This window comes from Bacillus rossius (assembly GCF_032445375.1).
Source record: "Bacillus rossius redtenbacheri isolate Brsri chromosome 9 unlocalized genomic scaffold, Brsri_v3 Brsri_v3_scf9_2, whole genome shotgun sequence".
NCBI classification, from domain to species: Eukaryota; Metazoa; Arthropoda; class Insecta; order Phasmatodea; family Bacillidae; genus Bacillus; species Bacillus rossius.
The window spans coordinates 30,872,094-30,891,878 of record NW_026962013.1 but is presented as its reverse complement, the minus strand read 5'-3'; the positions used below and the strand labels follow the sequence as shown (position 1 = coordinate 30,891,878).

At 40.4% G+C, this 19,785-nt stretch overlaps 1 protein-coding gene and 1 non-coding gene across 4 annotated transcripts in view; one reads left to right on the top strand and one right to left on the bottom strand.

Moving 5' to 3' along the window:
• The window catches only part of LOC134543151 (prolyl 4-hydroxylase subunit alpha-1), a 119,228-nt gene that overhangs the window by 38,799 nt on the left and 60,644 nt on the right, over positions 1-19,785 (bottom strand). For all 3 annotated transcript variants that reach the window (XM_063388009.1, XM_063388011.1, XM_063388010.1), the window contains exon 2: positions 11,287-11,506. In XM_063388009.1, coding sequence (XP_063244079.1) covers positions 11,287-11,486 — 200 coding nt within the window. In that variant the 5' untranslated portion in view covers positions 11,487-11,506. The remainder of the gene's footprint in view (positions 1-11,286; positions 11,507-19,785) is intronic.
• Trnay-gua (transfer RNA tyrosine (anticodon GUA)) lies at positions 18,541-18,630 on the top strand. Its single transcript is given in 2 exon segments — positions 18,541-18,577; positions 18,595-18,630. It is a non-coding gene; the product is annotated as a tRNA-Tyr (tRNA).

Sequence of the window (19,785 nt, the reverse complement as noted above, 5' to 3'; positions counted from 1 at the left end):
GTACAGGCACAGACACGTTCAAACTTGTCACGTGGCTGCACGTCGTATATTGCACTAAGCTTGCGCAGGGAAGGACAGCCGTAGTCGGTCTGTAAGTCTACAATTACAACTGACGCATCACACAACTTGCTCAGCCATTTCTTCTGTTCAGGTCCGGCAACGTAGATTATTTCGTTTTGAACTAGTAAATCTTCAATAGTGTTTTTCACTTGGTGGTACGGAATTTTTCCTTCATCCCACTCTAGTCCGTGATAATATTTACATAGCCATTCATTCGACCGATTACTTTTTTCGTCTAGTAGTTTCCACGGATACGGAGGTCGGAAAGTGCGTGTTCGAGTCTTGTCTCCGGAGGTGACGCTAATTTCCTTGAGCACGAATCCATTTTGACTCTGGAAACCTTGCAGGTTGCAGTACATCTTGTCGCTAGCAATGCTCGGTCGTAACTAAATTATTATCGAAAACGAAACAGTATTTATGTCATAATTTTCACAAGTTTGTCTCGACAATTGTACGATGCAAGCCGATCGTGAAGTATCAGACAAAAAGCATAGGTGTTTGGCGGAATATTTCCGCTAGTCGTTATCTCGATCCTACAGTCGATGATGTTTAATATATTCGATCATCCTGTTTGGAAACGTCAAACACCATTAACGGAGCCTTGTTTTTGAAACTGTCGGGACTCAGTATCGGTGACTGTCTCCGTCCATAGTAAGCTTGCTGAAACTTGGCGTACATTTGATATGCGAGAAGAAATCTTCCACTTTCAAAGTCCATGTTCATGTCTACGTACGGATAACTTTCGCTGTTTAAAAATATTTTTACATTACATATTTGACAGTTATCGAATACGGAGCGACTCACTCCTGCATTGAGCTGTCTTCCGGTCTGAAGCCCGACGATGATGTATCTTGGTTTTTCCGTAGCGAAGCTGGACTTTACTATCCAATTGATACGCTGACTATGAGGCAAGCCAGGATAAGTTTCCAGGCTCCAGGATCGGAATGGCACATCGAAGTTCTTGCCATTTTCTATGTTCTTCAACATCTTGACTTGTTCAACGGTGCTCACTTGGATGTGGGGCAGCATCCACTCAATAGACTGTAGTGTTAGCGAGACATCTTGAGGGTTTTCTGCAGCGGCGACAATTGCATTAATGTGCGTGTTGGCTAGAATAAGTACAAGCTCTTGTTTCGAATTAATGATTATATGCTTGTAGTCCTCAGCGAATCCAAGAAGCATGGACAGAGGAACACAAACTTCGAACTTCCCTTCGGCATAAACCGGAAGCTTATATTCATCCTCGAGAGCCCAACCGACCATCTTTGCAGCAGACAGTTCATTTGGCGTGAGCGAAAGGTAATTTTCGTAGCAGATGTTATGCCTACATCTCTCGTCTGGTCTACCTCGACACCATTGAGTACATATGTAATGCGCTCGATTAGGTGAAGAATACCATTGCAGGATATTGACGTCGTTGTCGGGTGCGTACCATCCGCTTTTGTCAGCATGCCTCTTATACGTAGAAATGACTGCGAAGGTAAAGTACAAATATCTTGGTGCTGTACTGCAATGCGTACTTCCGATGGTAGTGCGTACGGTCCGAGCAGGAAAGGCTGGTACTCGTGCAATTCCATTTTCGTAATGCTGTCTTCAAAAATGACCGGATCTTCCACGTTGAGGATTTCGTCTTCCATATTTATTCGGCACTTGTCCAATACTGAGAAGATACTTTATGCTGTCAGGTGTTAATGCACCGATGTCTGGTAGAGAACTGTTCTTATTAACGCCAATACGATTTCTTTTATAACTGTTCGGTGTTACGAACTTTATGCCCATCGCTTCAAGTGCAGACGTAATGTAATTTCTTCGTCTTGAAAATTCACCAATCGTTCTCGCTGGTCAACGATTCTGAACTCGATTTCGTGTGCGCACTTCATGACGACTGGAATGTAAATGATACTTTGCGGTACTTCTACCAGTTTATATCCTGGCGGGACCATCGGCGAAAACTCGTGCAGCATGTTGCTTAGTCTTCCATTAAGATACGATCCACTTGCCAAATTACAGTTTATTCTTATGACATTCACAGGCAAAATGTTTACTGCGTGCGTAGATTCGTACGTTCTTCCTGTATCATACACCTTTGATTCGAATCCGAGCATCGTACCTATGGTCCCAGGTTTCGTAAAGTCGACATTTTCACTGCATGTTAGAATGCTTTTTTGAGTGTTTGGATTTCCACGCAGTTGAAAGTCTACATCCTGTGGTAACATATCCCTGATGTACTTTGCAATGTCATCAATTTCGTAAAAGCCAACAAGTAACTGTATTTCATGAGCGGTCCCATCGCTTTTCAGAAAGCAGATCTTGCAGTTTTCCTCGTCGATATTAGGTATGGCATTATACGTTTGAAAATCTACGAGTCCGATACACCATTCTCCGTCAAAATCCAGAGGCGGGAAATGAACCGCCCGCAGCTCAGATGCGTGACCTGTCAATGTAAGTGTTATCGACATGACTAATAAATTATCATCACTGCACAACCTTTAAGTAGCAATTTTTAATTACCAGCTAATTTTTGTTTGTTAAAAAGCGAAGACACAAGTGTCCGCAGTTTGTTTGATTAGGGCTCTGTTCCGTTTCGTAATTGTAAAACAACGTAGTGGACCGGCCCAGGCACTGTCGCAGTTCTGGCGGAGGCCGTAAATTTCCAAAACTATCGTAGTACTCGGCCATTTTTCCAGACTTTACATAAGCCACCCAGTGCGTGCCTCGACCCGCCGACGTGTCTAAATTAATGATGGCACGTTCGTGCATTTTTGGCTTGCTGGGCAAAGTGTCTCGCATAAACACGCCGCGGAAATTTGGTATTTTCAGTTTTCGAGCATACCTGAACAAATCTATATTGGTGAGCGGACGTTTCGGCAAAGAACATAGGATTTTTTCAATCGTTTCTTTCTCATGCCTCGACCTGATTTGTGAGGTTGCAAGTAGAGTCCTGCGCCGTTTTTTTTACCCATGGCAATGGCTTCCATGCTGGCATTGTGTCGCTGTGCTTCTTTTAACTGCTTGCGCTCATTCTTCGAAGTGTTGACTGCCCACACTATACCGCTCGTTGCACCGATGAGGCCGCCGAGAGCACCCAATGCAGGCAAAAGCAAAGGAAGAAATCCTCATATAATCTTCTTGTCGAGAGTCTGTAATTTTTGCTTGGCTTTTTGCACGCCTGCACCAGTCTTGCGTTTGGTCTTGCGTGAGTTAGTCTTTGACTTGATGGAGCTGTCTCGACGAGCACCCAGTCCTAATTTCGTCTTTGCCTTCATGATTTTGGAAACGCCCCACGCTGCGATTTTCTCTCCTAGTCCCGCGTTCGACGATTTACTTATATATTCGGCTTCCTGTGCCAATATCTCGTCGGACCGGTGTCTGGATTCCAGATCCTTGCTTAATGAATATGCGATATCGTGCTGCTTGCACTTTTCGTCGAGAGAATTAATGCCCACGTCACCGCGAGCTAACCTTTTCGCTAGTTTAGTGCCGGGGCCGCAGAATCTGTAGCCGGGAATGTGTAGCTCGAATGGCAGATTGTTTATCAGCGAGTTCACGAGTCCTGCACCGATGTGTTTTTTGTTCTTACCTCTTCGAGTCATTACGCACAACTGACCAGAAAGTATAAATGTGTTTGATTTTATACAATTACTTTAGTACAATGCAGGTCGTCAAGCAAGACGTGTGTTTGCCCGTGCGCATTACGCAAGACGATGTATTTAGTGCGCGTGAGTCACGACATGGCTTACTGTTGCCTTCTGCCGTACGTTGCATAATGGGGAGTCCGTCCAACTGCGGCAAAACGTGCGTTCTTCTGAGTTTACTGGAGGAGCCAAATGGTCTTCGGTTCGAGAACATTTACTTGTATTCCAAGTCGTTGCAACAGCCAAAGTACCAGCGCCTAGCTACTGTTCTACGCTCGGTGGATGGTCTGGAGTATTTTCCATTTAATGATAATGCGGATGTGGTACCTCCAACCGAAACAAAAGCCAATTCCGTGTTTGTTTTCGACGATGTAATGTGCGAGAAACAAGGCATAATACAAGAGTACTTTTCCATGGGCAGACACGCTAAGGTGGACTGCGTTTACCTGTGTCAGACGTACAGTCGTATTCCAAAACATCTCCTACGAGACAACGCGAATGTCATAGTTTTGTTTCGCATGAACGAACTTAATTTATGCCACGCTTATGACGATTACGTAAACACCGACATGACATTCCAGGAATTCAAAGACATGTGCTCCTTGTGTTGGAAAGAAGAACACGGTTTCCTAGTTATAGTCAAAGACTAGCCTCTATATAAGGGCAGGTACAGACGAGGTTTCGATCAGTTTATCGCCAAACATGAATCATAGCATTTCCAAATTTGGACGTAGCAGTCGAGCTCCGCGTACCGAACTATGCACCGTGAAACACGATGCTGAAATACGCAAATACATTTCGCTACTGGCTCAAAAAGTAGACAGTGTGAAAAAGGAATTACTAGAGTATCTCGTTGCCATCGACCAGCGTGTGGAAGCCTCGGATTCTCGCATTCGCGACATGATCGAAGTATCGAATTCACAAAGACGTGACGATCTGAGGACTTTTCAAAGTAGTCTGAAAGCATCACTATCTCACTTGTCAACAAATTCAGATTTGGCCAAACACAAGAAAGAAGTTTCTGCGAACGAATAAAAAAGTATAAAAGGAGGTCTTGCAATAAGTTTTCAGCCAGTACAATGTCGGACCTGGCCAGTGACCTTCATCGAGCTATACAGTCTGTTCGTGAAAAATATTTACTTGCTAGACGAACCAGACTTGCACGTGAGATGGCAAATGAGGAGATATTTAAACCAATCACTAGTAGCCTCGACGAACTTAAAAACAAGGAAGAACCAGCCATCATTGTGAAGACAGAAGTTGAAGATGAAATGCCGACTGTAAAGAAGAGAAAGTATGAACCAGATCGAGAAGAAGAGGACTTAACAAGTACAGAGTCCATGTACAAGAAGAAAATACCGAAAAAGGGAAATCAAGTTAATGCAATGGTCCGACCATACCTGATATCGTTTACAAGCCGGAATAATGACACGACCTACGGAGTGTACAGAAAACATAATAAGTGGTTCCTCGGTGCTAAAGAAATAGACTTTCTACCAGGAAATATCGTGCGCGTAGCAGAGTTCAAACCGCGCGGGACTCCGGGTCTGTACGAATTGCTGTTTCGCAGGGAGCCTAAAGGATACTCTCACAAAGACTTACAAGAGTACAAAAAACTGCTAGAGCTAACCAATGCACATTTTCGCGATAACGATCCAGATAGTGGTGTATATAAAGACGAAGATCATAAAAAAATCGACATTCTCGCTAATCTCTTCAGTGATTTAACGATACATGGTGAAGGTTTAAAAAAGCTAGAAAGTGATCAGGTATTTGACTATGTATATTGGGACGACCCCAATTAATTAGTTGATCGTCTTAGAATTCTACATGCTTCGCTTAGTGTAGGAAACTATTCGCACATCAACGAAATAGTCTCCATACTTGAAGAACTGAGGGAAGCCGGCTACATACAATGAGTCGAACCGGAATCGCTCGCGAACTTCATGCTCCTGCTAGACGGAAATACCTTCGTCGCAAAGTCATAGTTCGTGGAATTGATAATTTATTCCAGGCGGACCTTGTTGAGATGATACCGTATTCCCGATTGAATAAAGGTTTCAAGTACATGTTGACAGTTATCGTTGTTTTTAGCAAGTTCGCTTGGGCTAGACCTGTCAAATCAAAGACTGCAACTGACGTAGCCAAGGTCATGAACAATATTTTGCGTGATGGACGTGTACCGTCGCACCTGCAAACGGACCTCGGGAAAGAATTCTACAATGCAACCTTCAAGGCTTTGATGAAGAAGTATGGCATCAAACACTACTCTACATTTAGTAACGTCAAAGCCTCCGTTGTCGAAAGGTTTAACAGAACTTTGCGTTCCAAGATGTGGCGGCAGTTCACGGCTAAGGGAAATTACAAGTGGCTTGACATCTTGCCGAAACTAATAAGCGAGTATAATTCCACGGTGCATTCTACCACGAAAATGAAGCCAAAGGACGTAACGGACAATCGCCTGCTTCAAACAGTGTTTTCCAACACGAAGAAGAAAGATCCACGAAAGCGTAAAGCTAACGTCGGTGACATTGTGCGAATCTCCAAGCAGAAAGGTATCTTCGAGAAAGGTTTCACTGCAAACTGGAGTCCCGAACTTTTCCGTGTGACACATGTTCGTGAATCAGAGCTTAGGACCTACTACCTCGAAGATTTGGACGACAAACCTATCCATGGCGGCTTCTATGCCGAAGAGATTCAGCCTACGTTGTATCCCGATACGTACTTGGTGGAGAAGATTATAAAACGAAGAAAAGGACGGTCCTACGTCAAGTGGTGGGGCTTTCCACCTCGCTTTAATTCGTGGGTGGCTGATGCGGAAATCGAGGAATCCACAAAACTTTAGTAATTTGACTGTGTATTTTTTTGTAGTTGTAGTAGTGTAGTATGTATGTAATAAAAGTTTTTTTTAAAAAAACTTGCGGTGTTTAATTCCTCGAACCTGTTACTATTATGTTAAATTGATGTTATATTTAATTTTTTTTGCATCATCCTAGATCGTACCAAGGACCTTAGTCGATCTAATTAATCAGTATATTAATTGGAAATTTATTTAATGATTTATGAACTTTTTCCCGAATCTCTAGCAATATAATTACGAATTTTCCAAGATGGTGGTGTTGATGGTTTATAGGATGATGGTGGTAGAGGTTTTAAAGTCTCTTTAAGAATGTTGAACATGGTATATTGAAATTATTATTTTTTACATAAAATTAAACATTATTGCATCGATCGAGTATCGAACTAAGGACTGAAACTGGTCGAATCAATCTGTAAAATGATGAGTGATTTATGTAATGAATTTTGGAATTTTTCCCGAATTCCTAGCTAAATAACTACACGATTCCAAGATGGCGGCCAAATGACAAGATGGCGGATGACACATCAATAATAAATGATTACTGCACTCTAGCGGGTGAGAATTCAACTAACATGGCGTCAGCGCACTCTAGCAGACGATAACAAGATGATGGCTTTCAGCAGACGAAGACAAGATGCACAACGACATGAAATATATCACTGTCCTTTTAATGAAGTCAATAATTCGTCTTTGTGTGAAAATTGTGGTATACCAATATGTCGACCAGATAAACTGAATAGACATTTATGAACATGTAAAAGACTTACTTCGTCCATTAAGAGGACTGTTTGAATCGAGGAATCCACAAAACTTTTGTAATTTGACTGTGTATTTTTTTGTACTTGTAGTAGTATAGTATGTATGTAATAAAAGTTTTTTTTAAAGAACTTGCGGTGTTTTTATTTTCTCAAACCTGTCACTTTAGTGGTACTTTTTTAAAATATTAAAGTTGCTTTGTATCGGCCAGGGATCGAACCAAGGACCTTAGTCGATCTAATCAATCATTATATAGATTACAAATTTATTTAATTAATTTTGAACTTTTTCCCGAATCTCTAGCATTAAAATTACGAATTTCTAATATGGTGGTCTTGATGTCTGATAGGATGATGGTTGTAGAGGATTTAAAGTCTCTCTACGAATGTTTATCATGGTTTATTGAAATTATTATTTTTTACATAAAATTAAACATTATTGCATCGATCGGGTATCGAACCGAGGACAGGAATCGATCGAATCAATATGTAAAATGATGAGTGATTTATTTAATGAATTTTGGAACTTTTCCCGATTTTCTAGCTAAATAATTACACAATTCAAAGATGGCGGCCAAATGACAAGATGGCGGGTGTAACAGCAATAATAATAAATGATTACTGCACTCTAGCGGGTGAGAATTCAACTAACATGACGTCAGCGCACTCTAGCAGACGATAACAAGATGATGGCTTTCAGCAGACGAAGACAAGATGGCGGACATGACATCATACTAGTTGACCTTGTTATTGGTGGTAGGTTAGTCTGTAGGTGACTTCCATGGAGGAAGGATCGGTCGCCATTTTTATTTTTTTGCCCTCACCGGGTTCGAACCGAGGACTCCGAGCTCCGTGTCGTTAATGTATGTTTTTTAAATATTTTTATTAGAAATTTAATAATTGAATTTTTTTATAAATTTAATTTTTTTTTCATTAAAATCGGATAATAAATAAAGATTTTAAAGATGATGGCCGTAACGGAAATTGCAACTATGACGTCATATTTCAAAATGGCTGCCGTGAAATCCTTATTTTCAAGGTTGGCGGCTTAAAGCGGCTAGCTCTTAGGAGTTTTAAGCCGCTTTTAGGCATTTGGGTTCTTTCTAAGACAAATTAACATTTGAGGATTTTCGAAATCCTAATTTTTGAATTGAGGAATTTTTTGAGAATTTTTGGCGGATTTTTTCCACAGAAATGGAAATTTTGGCGATTTTTGAGGAATTTTGGGCAAATTTTGCCGAATTTTGGCGAATTTTGGCACATTTTGAAGGTCAAATGTCAAGGTCACATCCATCCAGGATGGCCGCCGTGACGTCACAATCCAAGATGGCGGACCGGCTCTCGGCTCCACACCTTGAACCCTGTGCCAGTACCGGCTATTATATACTACTGATGGGTATTCTTGTATATTGGCAAGTTGAGTCCAGCCCCTGCGGTGATACGAATTCGCGAAATAATCGAGGCTCTAGTTATAGGGAACGTGGGAAATGGGAGGTCAATATTAGTAATCCGCGAAAAAAAAAAAAAAAAAAAAAATGCGTTCCATTAATGCAGCATCAGCCAAACGACACACGGCAATACGCCCAGCCTCCGTCAATAGACATGGCTGGAATAGAACCTTGTATCACACCGATGATATTGCTGAGCGCAACAGCACCACAACCTACATTACAATTGCTTTTCAGTTGTGAATTTATGAACAACACTCATAGGGTAGAAAACACCATTGGGTGGGAATTTGAAAAAAAAAAAAAAAAAAGACTATTTATAAATTACAATTTACATTTATCGCGCCTGGAAATAAACTATTCAGAACACTGACTCACGATACCGGTGTTAACTCCCACTGCCTGACTGCCGGGATTCTTACGAAAAGAAAACAATACAGTATAACAACAAAAGGACGAATTAATAGCCGGCATTGGATCCTGTCTCAAAACACCCGTAGAAACACTCTCGGAAAGAGAAGGATGTGGGTAGAGCTTGGTGGAAGGGTGCAAAGGAAACAAGAATTATTTCCCATATACATATACATATATACACACACTCTCCCTTGCCTCAGGCTTCCAATAGAATTTTTTTTGCACAACAAACATGTTATATTACTTTTTTATTACAGTATTCCAGAGTTTAATTTAGGTTTACAAAAAATCAGTTTTCCTTTCACCGCCTAACATTATGTTAGGTACCTATTAAAAATAAACAAAATAACGCAAATTTGTTTTTTTAGACGATAAATAAACAAAAGATTAAAACAAAACTAACAGGATAAAAGTAATTTAAAAGCTGTTATTTTTCGAAAGCAATAAAATGCAACACAAAAAAAATCTACTGTTATTTTTCTGAAACTAAACAAGCACAAAACAAACACAAACACTTTTATGTTCTACAATATTACCCCCCCCCCCCTTTTTTTTAATTAACCCCTTGCAGCAATGACTTGTCTTATCAAAAAAATTCCGACAAAAGTATAAAAATTATAAGATTTACGAATACTTTGAACGAATTCGATGGTGTGCCCACGAACAGATTTATGGTTCTTTTTTGCCATTCAACCCTTGTTTTTCCACCCCATGCAGTTATGGTTGGTCGTATAAAATTGTTTTTAGACAATATATTTTGGTGTTACTCCTAAGAGTTATAATTAAGTCCAAACGGATGTAAAACTCATCATATTATGGGAGTTATGGCGATTTTCCTGTTTTTCAAAAACCTTCCCCATATCTACCCCTTTGGTCGGATATTGCCCATCAACGAACTCGACAGATATTTTCCATGTTTATATTTTATGTTTCAGTTTGGAAGTGATTTGTGAAAAAATACGGCAGTTATCATGTTCACAATAAATTATATATACATATATATATACACATTTATATACACTTTTGAATTGACGATGGTTTTTTGGATCTATGGACCATGAAACGAAAAATATATGTAATAATTTTTCGGAAGTCGCACCATGGTAATGGCTACAAGAGGTAGTATTTCTTCAAAATATAATTAAAATAACATACAGCAAAACCGTTGAATAAACCATTTCCGCGTGGAAAAAAAATCTTAGATTCACCAATCACGAGTCAAACACCCGAAAAATCCGCCTTCGTGCTTTTGCTTTTCGCCTTTTGTTTAGCTGTTGTAAATTTAAAAGGTAAGCTAGGCAATGTATGTTACATAAACAGAATCCTAGCAAAAATTTAATTATTGTTTTATTTCTTTATTCGATAGAATACGTTTTTTGCACGCATAGGTAATCGTAAAAAAAAAAATTAAATTTGGTGAAGTTGGATCTGTTACAGTATAACATATATACGTAAGCGTTTTTTTAAATATCAAAGTACTCGTGAAAATTAATTCCCTATATTTTAATCCCTGGAGTGTAGGTTTTCGCACATTTAAGTGATTGAAACTATAACGGAAGGTTATAAGGTCACGAAAACATATGAAATCTCGAAAAAGTTTTTTTTTACTGCAACCACGACTTTACACGAGCGAGCGACGAATTTCGGGTATGTCCGGAAAAGTGATGAGGTACTGACCGACCCGCGGCATCATTTCGTACGATAAGCTTCAAGAATCTTTCAACAAAGAAATATATAGTCACGTGTTCTGTCATGCATTAGCCGGCTTTGTTAGCAAATATGTAGCAATAAGTGTTTAAAAGACACTTTATTCTCACAGAAAAAACTATATATATATATATATATATGTATAACATATTTTATTTTAATCAAAATTTAATGTTAAAATATTTTTTTGTAAAAAAAATATGTTTAGAATATTAATTATTTGGTTCTATATATAATACCACCTATTTTTTTTACCAGTCACTGTAAAGAACATGAAAAAAAATACAATCTATTAAAAATGAAATATTAACTATCGTGTGTCAGGCCTCGGATTGTTTTCACTGTGATATTTGGCCCTCAAAAAGAGTGAATGTTCTTGACTAAAGGGGCAAGCGGGTTGGACTCGCCTCTTCAGCAGGCTGAGCTTCTCCTCCTGGGCGCTGATGTAGCTCTCCAGGGTCCTCAGGAGCACAGCCTCAGTCTCCAGCAGCTCCTCCATCTCGACCAGCGCCGTGTAGAGTTCGGCGCGGCTCAGCGCCGCCAGCGCCGCCAGCGCCGCCACCACGAAGCACGCCGCCCTGCCGCCTCTCGCTGCTCGCGTCCCCATGCCGTCACCACTCGCTCCTCCTGGAATAACGTCACACATGCCGGCGTCAACTCCACCTCAACTAGCCATCTCTACTTTACAATGCCACTCTCCGTTCCCATCACTAGGTCAACACGCACTCCTCCTGGAACCACGTCAGACATGCCGGTGTCAACTATACCTCAACTAGCCAGCTCTACTTTACAATGCCACTCTCCGTTCCCATCACTATGTCAACACGCACTCCTCCTGGAACCACGTCAGACATGCCGGTGTCAACTCCACTTCAACTCACCAGCTCTACTTTACAATGCCGCTCCTGTTCCCATCACTAAGTCGTCAACACTCACTCCTCCTGGAACCACGTCAGACATGCCGGTGTCAACAACACTTCCACTCTCCAGCTCTACTTTACAATGCCGCTCTCTGTTCCCATCACTATGTCGTCTGACACTCACTCCTCCTGGAACCACGTCAGACATGCCAACGTCAACTCCACTTCAACTCACCAGCTCTACTTTACAATGCCGCTCTCCGTTCTCATCATACTGTCGTCAACACTCACTCCTCCTGGAACCACGTCAGACATGCCGGCGTCAACTACACCTCAACTCTCCAGCTCTACTTTACAATGCCACTCTCGTTCCCATCATACTGTCGTCAACACTCACTCCTCCTGGAACCACGTCAGACATGCCGGCGTCAACAACACAACTCTCCAGCCCTACTTTACAATGCCGCTCTCTGTTCCCATCACTATGTCGTCAGACACTCACTCCTCCTGGAACCACGTCAGACATGCCAGCGTCAACTCCACTTCAACTCACCAGCTCTACTTTACAATGCCGCTCTCCGTTCTCATCATACTGTCGTCAACACTCACTCCTCCTGGAACCACGTCAGACATGCTGGCGTCAAGTACACCTCAACTCTCCAGCTCTACTTTACAATGCCACTCTCGTTCCCATCATACTGTCGTCAACACTCACTCCTCCTGGAACCACGTCAGACATGCCGGCGTCAACAACACAACTCTCCAGCCCTACTTTACAATGCCGCTCTCCGTTACCATCGTTATGTCGTCACCACTCACTCCTCCTGGATGGAACCACGTCAGACATGGTGGCGTCAACTCCACCTCAACTCTCCACCTTTTTACAACAATACCACAACATTCGTTCACATCCCCATTCCATCACCACTTACTTCTCCTTTAGTAAATATGGGACTATCAAATCCATTAAAATTTATTGTAAAAATCCTAAAAATTATCTAAAACAATACTCATGTCTGGAAAAATTTTTGTATATACTTTATTTTACCATAAAATAGGAGTGTGAAATAAATAATTCACAACTTCCTTATTACGCACACTATCAAATTCGTTCAAATTTATTTTAAATCTTCTTAATTTTATCTTAAAGCTTGGTCCAAAGCAAATTTTTTAGGACCACGTATTAGAGAAAAAGATGTAAAATAGTATTTAAACGTAAAAATATTCATTACTATCCACTGTAGGCACAAAATAATTTTTTTTCTGGACTATTGAATACTGGATGCATTTAGTCAAAAAAAAAATTCAAATTGTTCAATTGATCATTTTGGAATACTAAACATAAAGGATGCTATGTACAGTAATTTCTTAAAAAATTTCAGTAGTTTAGAATAGTTTCCAGAACATTTCGAGAAGTAATAGTTCTTTGAAATCTACCTATTCTTGTACGCCGTGCCGAAAGGAATTTTCATTATTTTTTAGCAGTGTTTTTTTTTTGTTTTGTTTTGGACCATGAGGTTAAATTCTATCTGATATGTTTCACGACATTTAATAATCCGTAAGCACGTTATATAATGACGCGGAATCAGAGACGGATCTCGTAAATGAAGACGGATCTTACAGAACGCAGTCTCTAAAATGCAAACAAGGACCCGTACGGATTAGCTCGGAAATTATTAGCCCTTCCGTTTACGTTACTCCGTGCGCGTATTAATAAAAACCGAGTAATTGGTAGAGGTGGTAGCCATGTTTGTTTACGTTTTAAATATGTGAAAATTCGTTTCACGCACAAGAATACAATTTCTAGTGTTTCTTACTCAGTGGTTAATTTTTCTTATACATTTAATTCTGACCGCTTATTGTTCTAATATATATATATTATATATATATATTAGAATTATATATATAATATTATATATAATATATATATTCAATTAAATTGCTTTTCCGTAACCGTGCAGTTCAATCTTACTAACTGCCATTTGTTACGTTTCCGTACAATGTGGAAGCGGCAATATCTTGCAGGTACATATCCGTTTCCGTTTTCATGTTTCCGTGTCATTGTGCACAGAAAAGAAATTTTATGTACCTTTAAAAAAGATTCCTTTGGAAACCAGTTGCAAAGAATTAGTTAGTAATACTACAAGAAAGATATCGTAAATTTGTACAAACACATGGCTCTGGTTATTTTAGCATATATGAAATACAATTTTCGAGATAATAGCCTACTGTAGATTTCTTACGAAAATTAGATCAGCAGTTTATATTTTATTTGATGTTTCATTCAAACGTAATATTTTTAAACCATGGAAAAAAACAATCAAATATTCAATAACTGGACTATTCTTTGTTGTACTACTCTTATTAATGCGCGAAGTTAATACTGAAAGCTATTCAGGGAACAGTTTACAAATAAATGCCCGGGTAAGAATCCGAACCCTGAACTACCGCTAACACTATTTTTTAGTGATATAGTCGATTCCATGTAAATGTAAAAAATGTATAAATATCGGTAATTTTACATGAATATTTCTGTTCCTTTTACAAAAAAAAAAAAGAAGATATTTTCAGTGCAGAACGGGTCTAGTACGTCGAGACTATGACAGTGTCAGGAAGTAGGGAAAAACATCGATACTGGTTGTTTTCTTTCATAGGCGTGCCTACAGGGGGGGCCAGGTGACCCATGGCCCCCCCTAATGTAATCACTCAGATCGGCATTTTCTCTAATACGTTCGTTAATATTCGATATTCCTGGCACTGTGACACTCAAACTGTTTTTCAGTGTTGCAGCGTGCTAATTAACAATATGTTTAAACATTTTATCGTTCTGGAAATACAGCCGCCTTAGTTATTTAAAACACAAGGTCCCTTAAAATGACCAAGCAAAAAAATTTTTTTTTTTAAAGAAGTTTGTTAAAGTTCTGTTGTCTGAATTTCCGTGTTTGCATTCACTTAAAATAAGTTCATTTCATCAAGGTAGATCTGGACCAAGCTATTGGAAAATTCGAGGGGGGGAAATGTGTAAGTACCCTTTAAACATTGTCTATGAAAAAAACAACAAACTTTCAAGATTGTTAAAATTATACGGATATAAATATTAACTAGTAAACATATCTTGTTGATGCTGCACAAAAATATAAACACGGCAATGAGTGAATTTATTTAGGCTATTTAACATTCTGAAATCAGCTTCTGATAAAAGTTTAGCAGGGCCCCCCTTAATGGAAATGTCTGGGCACGCCTATGTTTTCTTTGGGAAGGTGCATCATGTGTTTTGCCGAGCGGATGGGTAGGCCTACATGAGAAGCGGGGAGAAGCGAGGAGGAAAGTCGGGGAGGTCCTGACTTCGGGTCCTGCTCAGACGCCCTGAAGCGCGGCAGGCATCGCGAAGCGAGACGCACGAATCCCAGACCTCAAAAGAACGTGAGGTCGCGGCGGGCCGCGAGACGCAACGCACCGCCCCCCCGCGTCAAGCGAGTGGAAGCGACTCCGATCATGCCGCCGACGCGCTTCCCTATACTTGTCTGGTGCGGCGGTGCCGCGACTACTGTTCGGGAAAACGCAATGTCCTCGCAAAGAAGAGGGACTGCGAAGCAGGGAACCAGACTCCCCGGGCAGGCAACCATAGACCATCCCGAGAGGGGAAGCCTAAGATGCACATAAAATTCTGCCATTCCCGATTACACCCGAACAATTCACCTTCGGCCAACCTCGGGTTTGTTTATATATATATATATTTATATTTCTCTGTTTATTTTAATGTAGCTACACTAACCTAACTAACCGTCCGTAGTGTTTTAAAGTGTTTTTTAATGTAGCTAACCTAACCGACCAATTTTAATATTTGAATTCATTTTTCCTGCGCAAAAAAAATAAAACAAATCCCGAAGTTGGCCGAAGGTGAATTGTTCGGGTGTGATCGGGAATGGCAGAACTTTATGTGCATCTTAGGTCTCCCTCCCGAGAGAGGTTGGACGGAGACAGGCACGACACGGTTAACGACAGAACAGAACACGGAGCACGCTCAGGCGAGGAGCAAGTACCTGATATAATAGGCCGGAACATCAACGAAGGCACGGTAATGAGAGGGTATCAAACCGACAGGAACTAGATGCAAATTTAAATGGGTCTCAGATTCCTCCCCAGTAGGGACATTATGGTTGATATGTTACGACAACGCAATGTCCTGCTTACACTGACATTCGAACCCATGTTCCCGTATCTCATCCAATTATTTTCTGCCAATTCGTTTTTGACGTGACAACGTCTAATAAATCGATGAACGCCGGCTGCACGCACGAAAACGTGTCCCGTTATGCTCATTGTACGATTGCGCCGCATCTATCTCTCTTACACTCGATTGGAACAACCATCGATTTGACTTTTTCGAGGCACATTAAACTTGAAACACTCCCATTCGTTTCCTACTTTTCCTATCATCGTATTATCCTTAACATAATAACACAGATTGGAAGAAGTTAAATAGCAAACATGTATAAAAGTTAAAGTTAAAATAATCTCTTCGTTAAAGTAATAAACATATTTGAATTAATGAGTGCAAATAAAAGTAAATTTATCAATTAAATTGTAGATTTCATTTCACTCCTTCTTTGAATCCATACAAAATAGTGATAATTCAATAAAAATGATTCAATTTTATTCATAAAAGTATGCAATCATTTCATCAATGTTTTGTTATGACCTTGTCACGTTAAACTATCGTCCGTAAACCGACTTTACAGACAACCAATTTTTCTTATCTGTAGCATCTTAGCTCTCGGTATACAGCACTTGTTGGAAGTAATTTCGTGAATGCGACGGAAATGCGTAACAGGAAGCAGTTAGAAGCGCGCGGCGCGGCCTACAGTCGGCGCTTGTGCCGCGGCGTCAGCGAGCGCAAAAATGTCCGTGGGCGTTTGGAAAGAGAGAGAGAGAGAGAGAGAGAGAGAGAGGGGGGGGGGGAGGGAGAAAGAGAAGGAAGACACAGCTGTTTTATCGTCCGTTCCGCTAACAGCAGACTCGAACACGGCGACGCACTGCCGTGTAGCTTATATAATGCGTTATAAATACACTGTGTAATAATGTACAGGCAGGGGCAAAATGTGTGTATCGGTTTTGAAGGGCTATTAAAAAAAAAAACGGAACTCGCAGAGTTTATTTAATTTAGTTTATTTTATTGGAATCAGAATAAATCAGCAATTTTTAAAATCACGTTCTGAAGATCACATCAGGATGCACTGATGAAGGCGATTTCGAAAATCTTCGACAATCCTCAAAAAGCAGAAACCAATGACCTACGTATCCGTCAGTCAATGTTTTTTTTCCCCCAAGAATGTCTGCGAACAACTACGCGTGGCTGCCAGTGTTCGTGAACGAACATCACGAGTTGCTTCGCGTAGTAACAGTTGGCAAAAGGGCGTCACTGGTATTTCTTTCCAGAATTGTTAAATTTGAGAGACAAGTTTCGTGACTCAGAGGGTATAACTTCTCTCCCCCCCCCCCAAAAAAAAAAATCGTCACCTCTCCTTACCTATAACTTTGAATTTATAGGGCCTACTGTCCAAAACGCTGGTCCGAGAGCCCCACCCCACCCCACATTGCCGGATCCAGGAGGAAGGGGGGGGGGAAGCATAGTGGCATGGATCCCTCCCCCTGAAACCTGAATAATTTTCAGATCTTCTCAAAATTCCTTATCATAGTTTACAAAACTTACTAAAGTATTATTTTACTGCAGTGCTGTAGATAACACGACGTTTTTTGAACCACAAATAAAATGTACTAAATAGTTCAATTGCGGATGTACTAAAATTGTATTAGATAATTTAATTTTGAACTCTCCTGACAATCACCTAGGGTTTGATATTCTAGAAGCACCGAAAAATAAGTTTTGTGTTTTTTTTTTTAATTTTTCTTAACCCCCACAAATATATGTGTGTGTATAATTATATATATATATGTATGTGTGTGTGTGTGAGTGTGTGTGTGTGTTTTTCTCAATGGCGCAACCTGAGTCATACATTGCTCATTGCAGCCCCCCACCCCAAGACAAAGGTTTTGATCCATGAAGGCAGTGATCGTTGTGGGTCGATCACTAAAATAAATCACACTCGTGAGACAAGGAGTTCTGGCGTTCAACCCGGTTATGTACGAATCTAGTTTTGGTTATTATAGAGGCACCGAATAATTAGCATGCAAACGTTTGAATCTCCAAGGATACAGGATTTTCTTTCGGTTGAAGAAGGGGAGGGGGGAAGTGGGAAGAGAATTCTGAAAAAAATTGAAACAATTAAAATTTGAACAAGTGTCTTAAAAAACCAAAATTGCTATTGACGCTAACACACACGAGTGGGTCTACCCAAGTAGCTGGTGTTTTAACAGTTCCCCACAGTCTTTACTGATATATTGCACATTTTTTCATAACTTCAAGGGAGGAGGGTATATATATCCCCCTAACCCTTGCGTCAGCCATTGTAGATCTCATCACGATCAGAATGTCCAGTTGATTTTCAGAGTTCACGTGGGTAGACGGTTTTTAAGCTAGGGGGGGGGGGGGGGGAGAGGGAAGCCGTTCTACAACTTTTTGCTCCCTCCGGCAGAACAGCCGTGGACCACGCTGTGGCCACGTGTGTACAAAGCTTTAAAAAAGAAACGGACCAGTTTCTCTTACGTGAAAACAAATTAATCATAATCAAAACATTAGATCATTCGCATCAAATCTAAATTTGCAACTGGACGAAAACAGAATCATCTTACTTATCTTTTTAACATATTACGACAGATTTGTTAGACTACCTTCAATGGCCTCTGGTAGCTCAGTTGGTAGAGCGGTGGACTGTAGATGTGAATAAAACAGATATCCATAGGTCGCTGGTTCAAATCCGGCCCGGAGGAGGAAAAAACATTTTTTTATATTGTATGTGGCGTATTAATCCAAGCTTTATCACTTTAAAATAAACATATGTCGAAACAAACACTTAGCAATTATTATTTTCCGCCGAACAATTAACTTCTTATCAAGGCAACTTGCCATAAATTCCCCCCACCACCCCGTAGATATTTTACGCGCATAGTGCTAGATTCTGCTCTATGTGCTGCTAACAATACCAATGTGGTATTTAAACTTTTTTTTTTTGCAGAGGGGACCATTCAAAATTACATTGAGAAGAAAATAACGAGTGATAAACTGGACAAGAAGAAAAGCAAAATTACTGACAACACAAGGCTGAACAGAGTAAATATGAGGACAACATAGACGAATACAGCAGGCTTTGAGCAGTTGAGACGTTTCGGGAACTAAAAGTTACTCCTGTCATCAGGAACTCAGCAGACAGTCTGCCTGTTGTCAATAATTTTGTCTTTGTTGTTGTTTCGTCCATTTTTTTTTTTTTTAAACCGTCCCCTGAAAAGCTTTTCAGTATTAACTGCGCACATAATAATCACGGTAAAACACAATAAAGTCAAATTGTTGGATAGTCTTTTATCTTTTTCAGTCTGCCTTGGGATTCCGAGGCGCGCGGACGTGTTTACATGCGAGTGCATTCGACTTACGTGAGTACAGTTCGTGCCGCGCGATTTCAGAAGTGTTCAGCTAGGCTCGGCCTGCTTACATTAATTTACATTGCTACCACAGCCATATTATCCTATTAATATGGATGTGCATACACCTACCAAACGCGTCAACACGCTTAGTGTGAAGTGTCAAACGAAGCCATTCGCCATGGATCTTCACAACTGGATGGACGAGACACTCCGAATAAAAGAAGACGAGCTGGTGGCTGTCCAAATGGACGGGCGTCAACGCTGCATATTTATCAAGTTAACATCCATGCTCCACTGCGAACGGATCATGAGACTGACTGGCGGTTCATCGCAGATTCTAACAGCATCGGGTGAGTCTATTTTGGCTGACATTGAAATTGCCCTAGACAACCTAAAAACTGTACGTGTGATAAACCTTCCTGTTGAAGTCACTAATGATAATATAGTTAAGGCGCTGACTCCGTACGGTAAAGTATTGTCCTTAATTGACGAACTTTGGGGGGGACA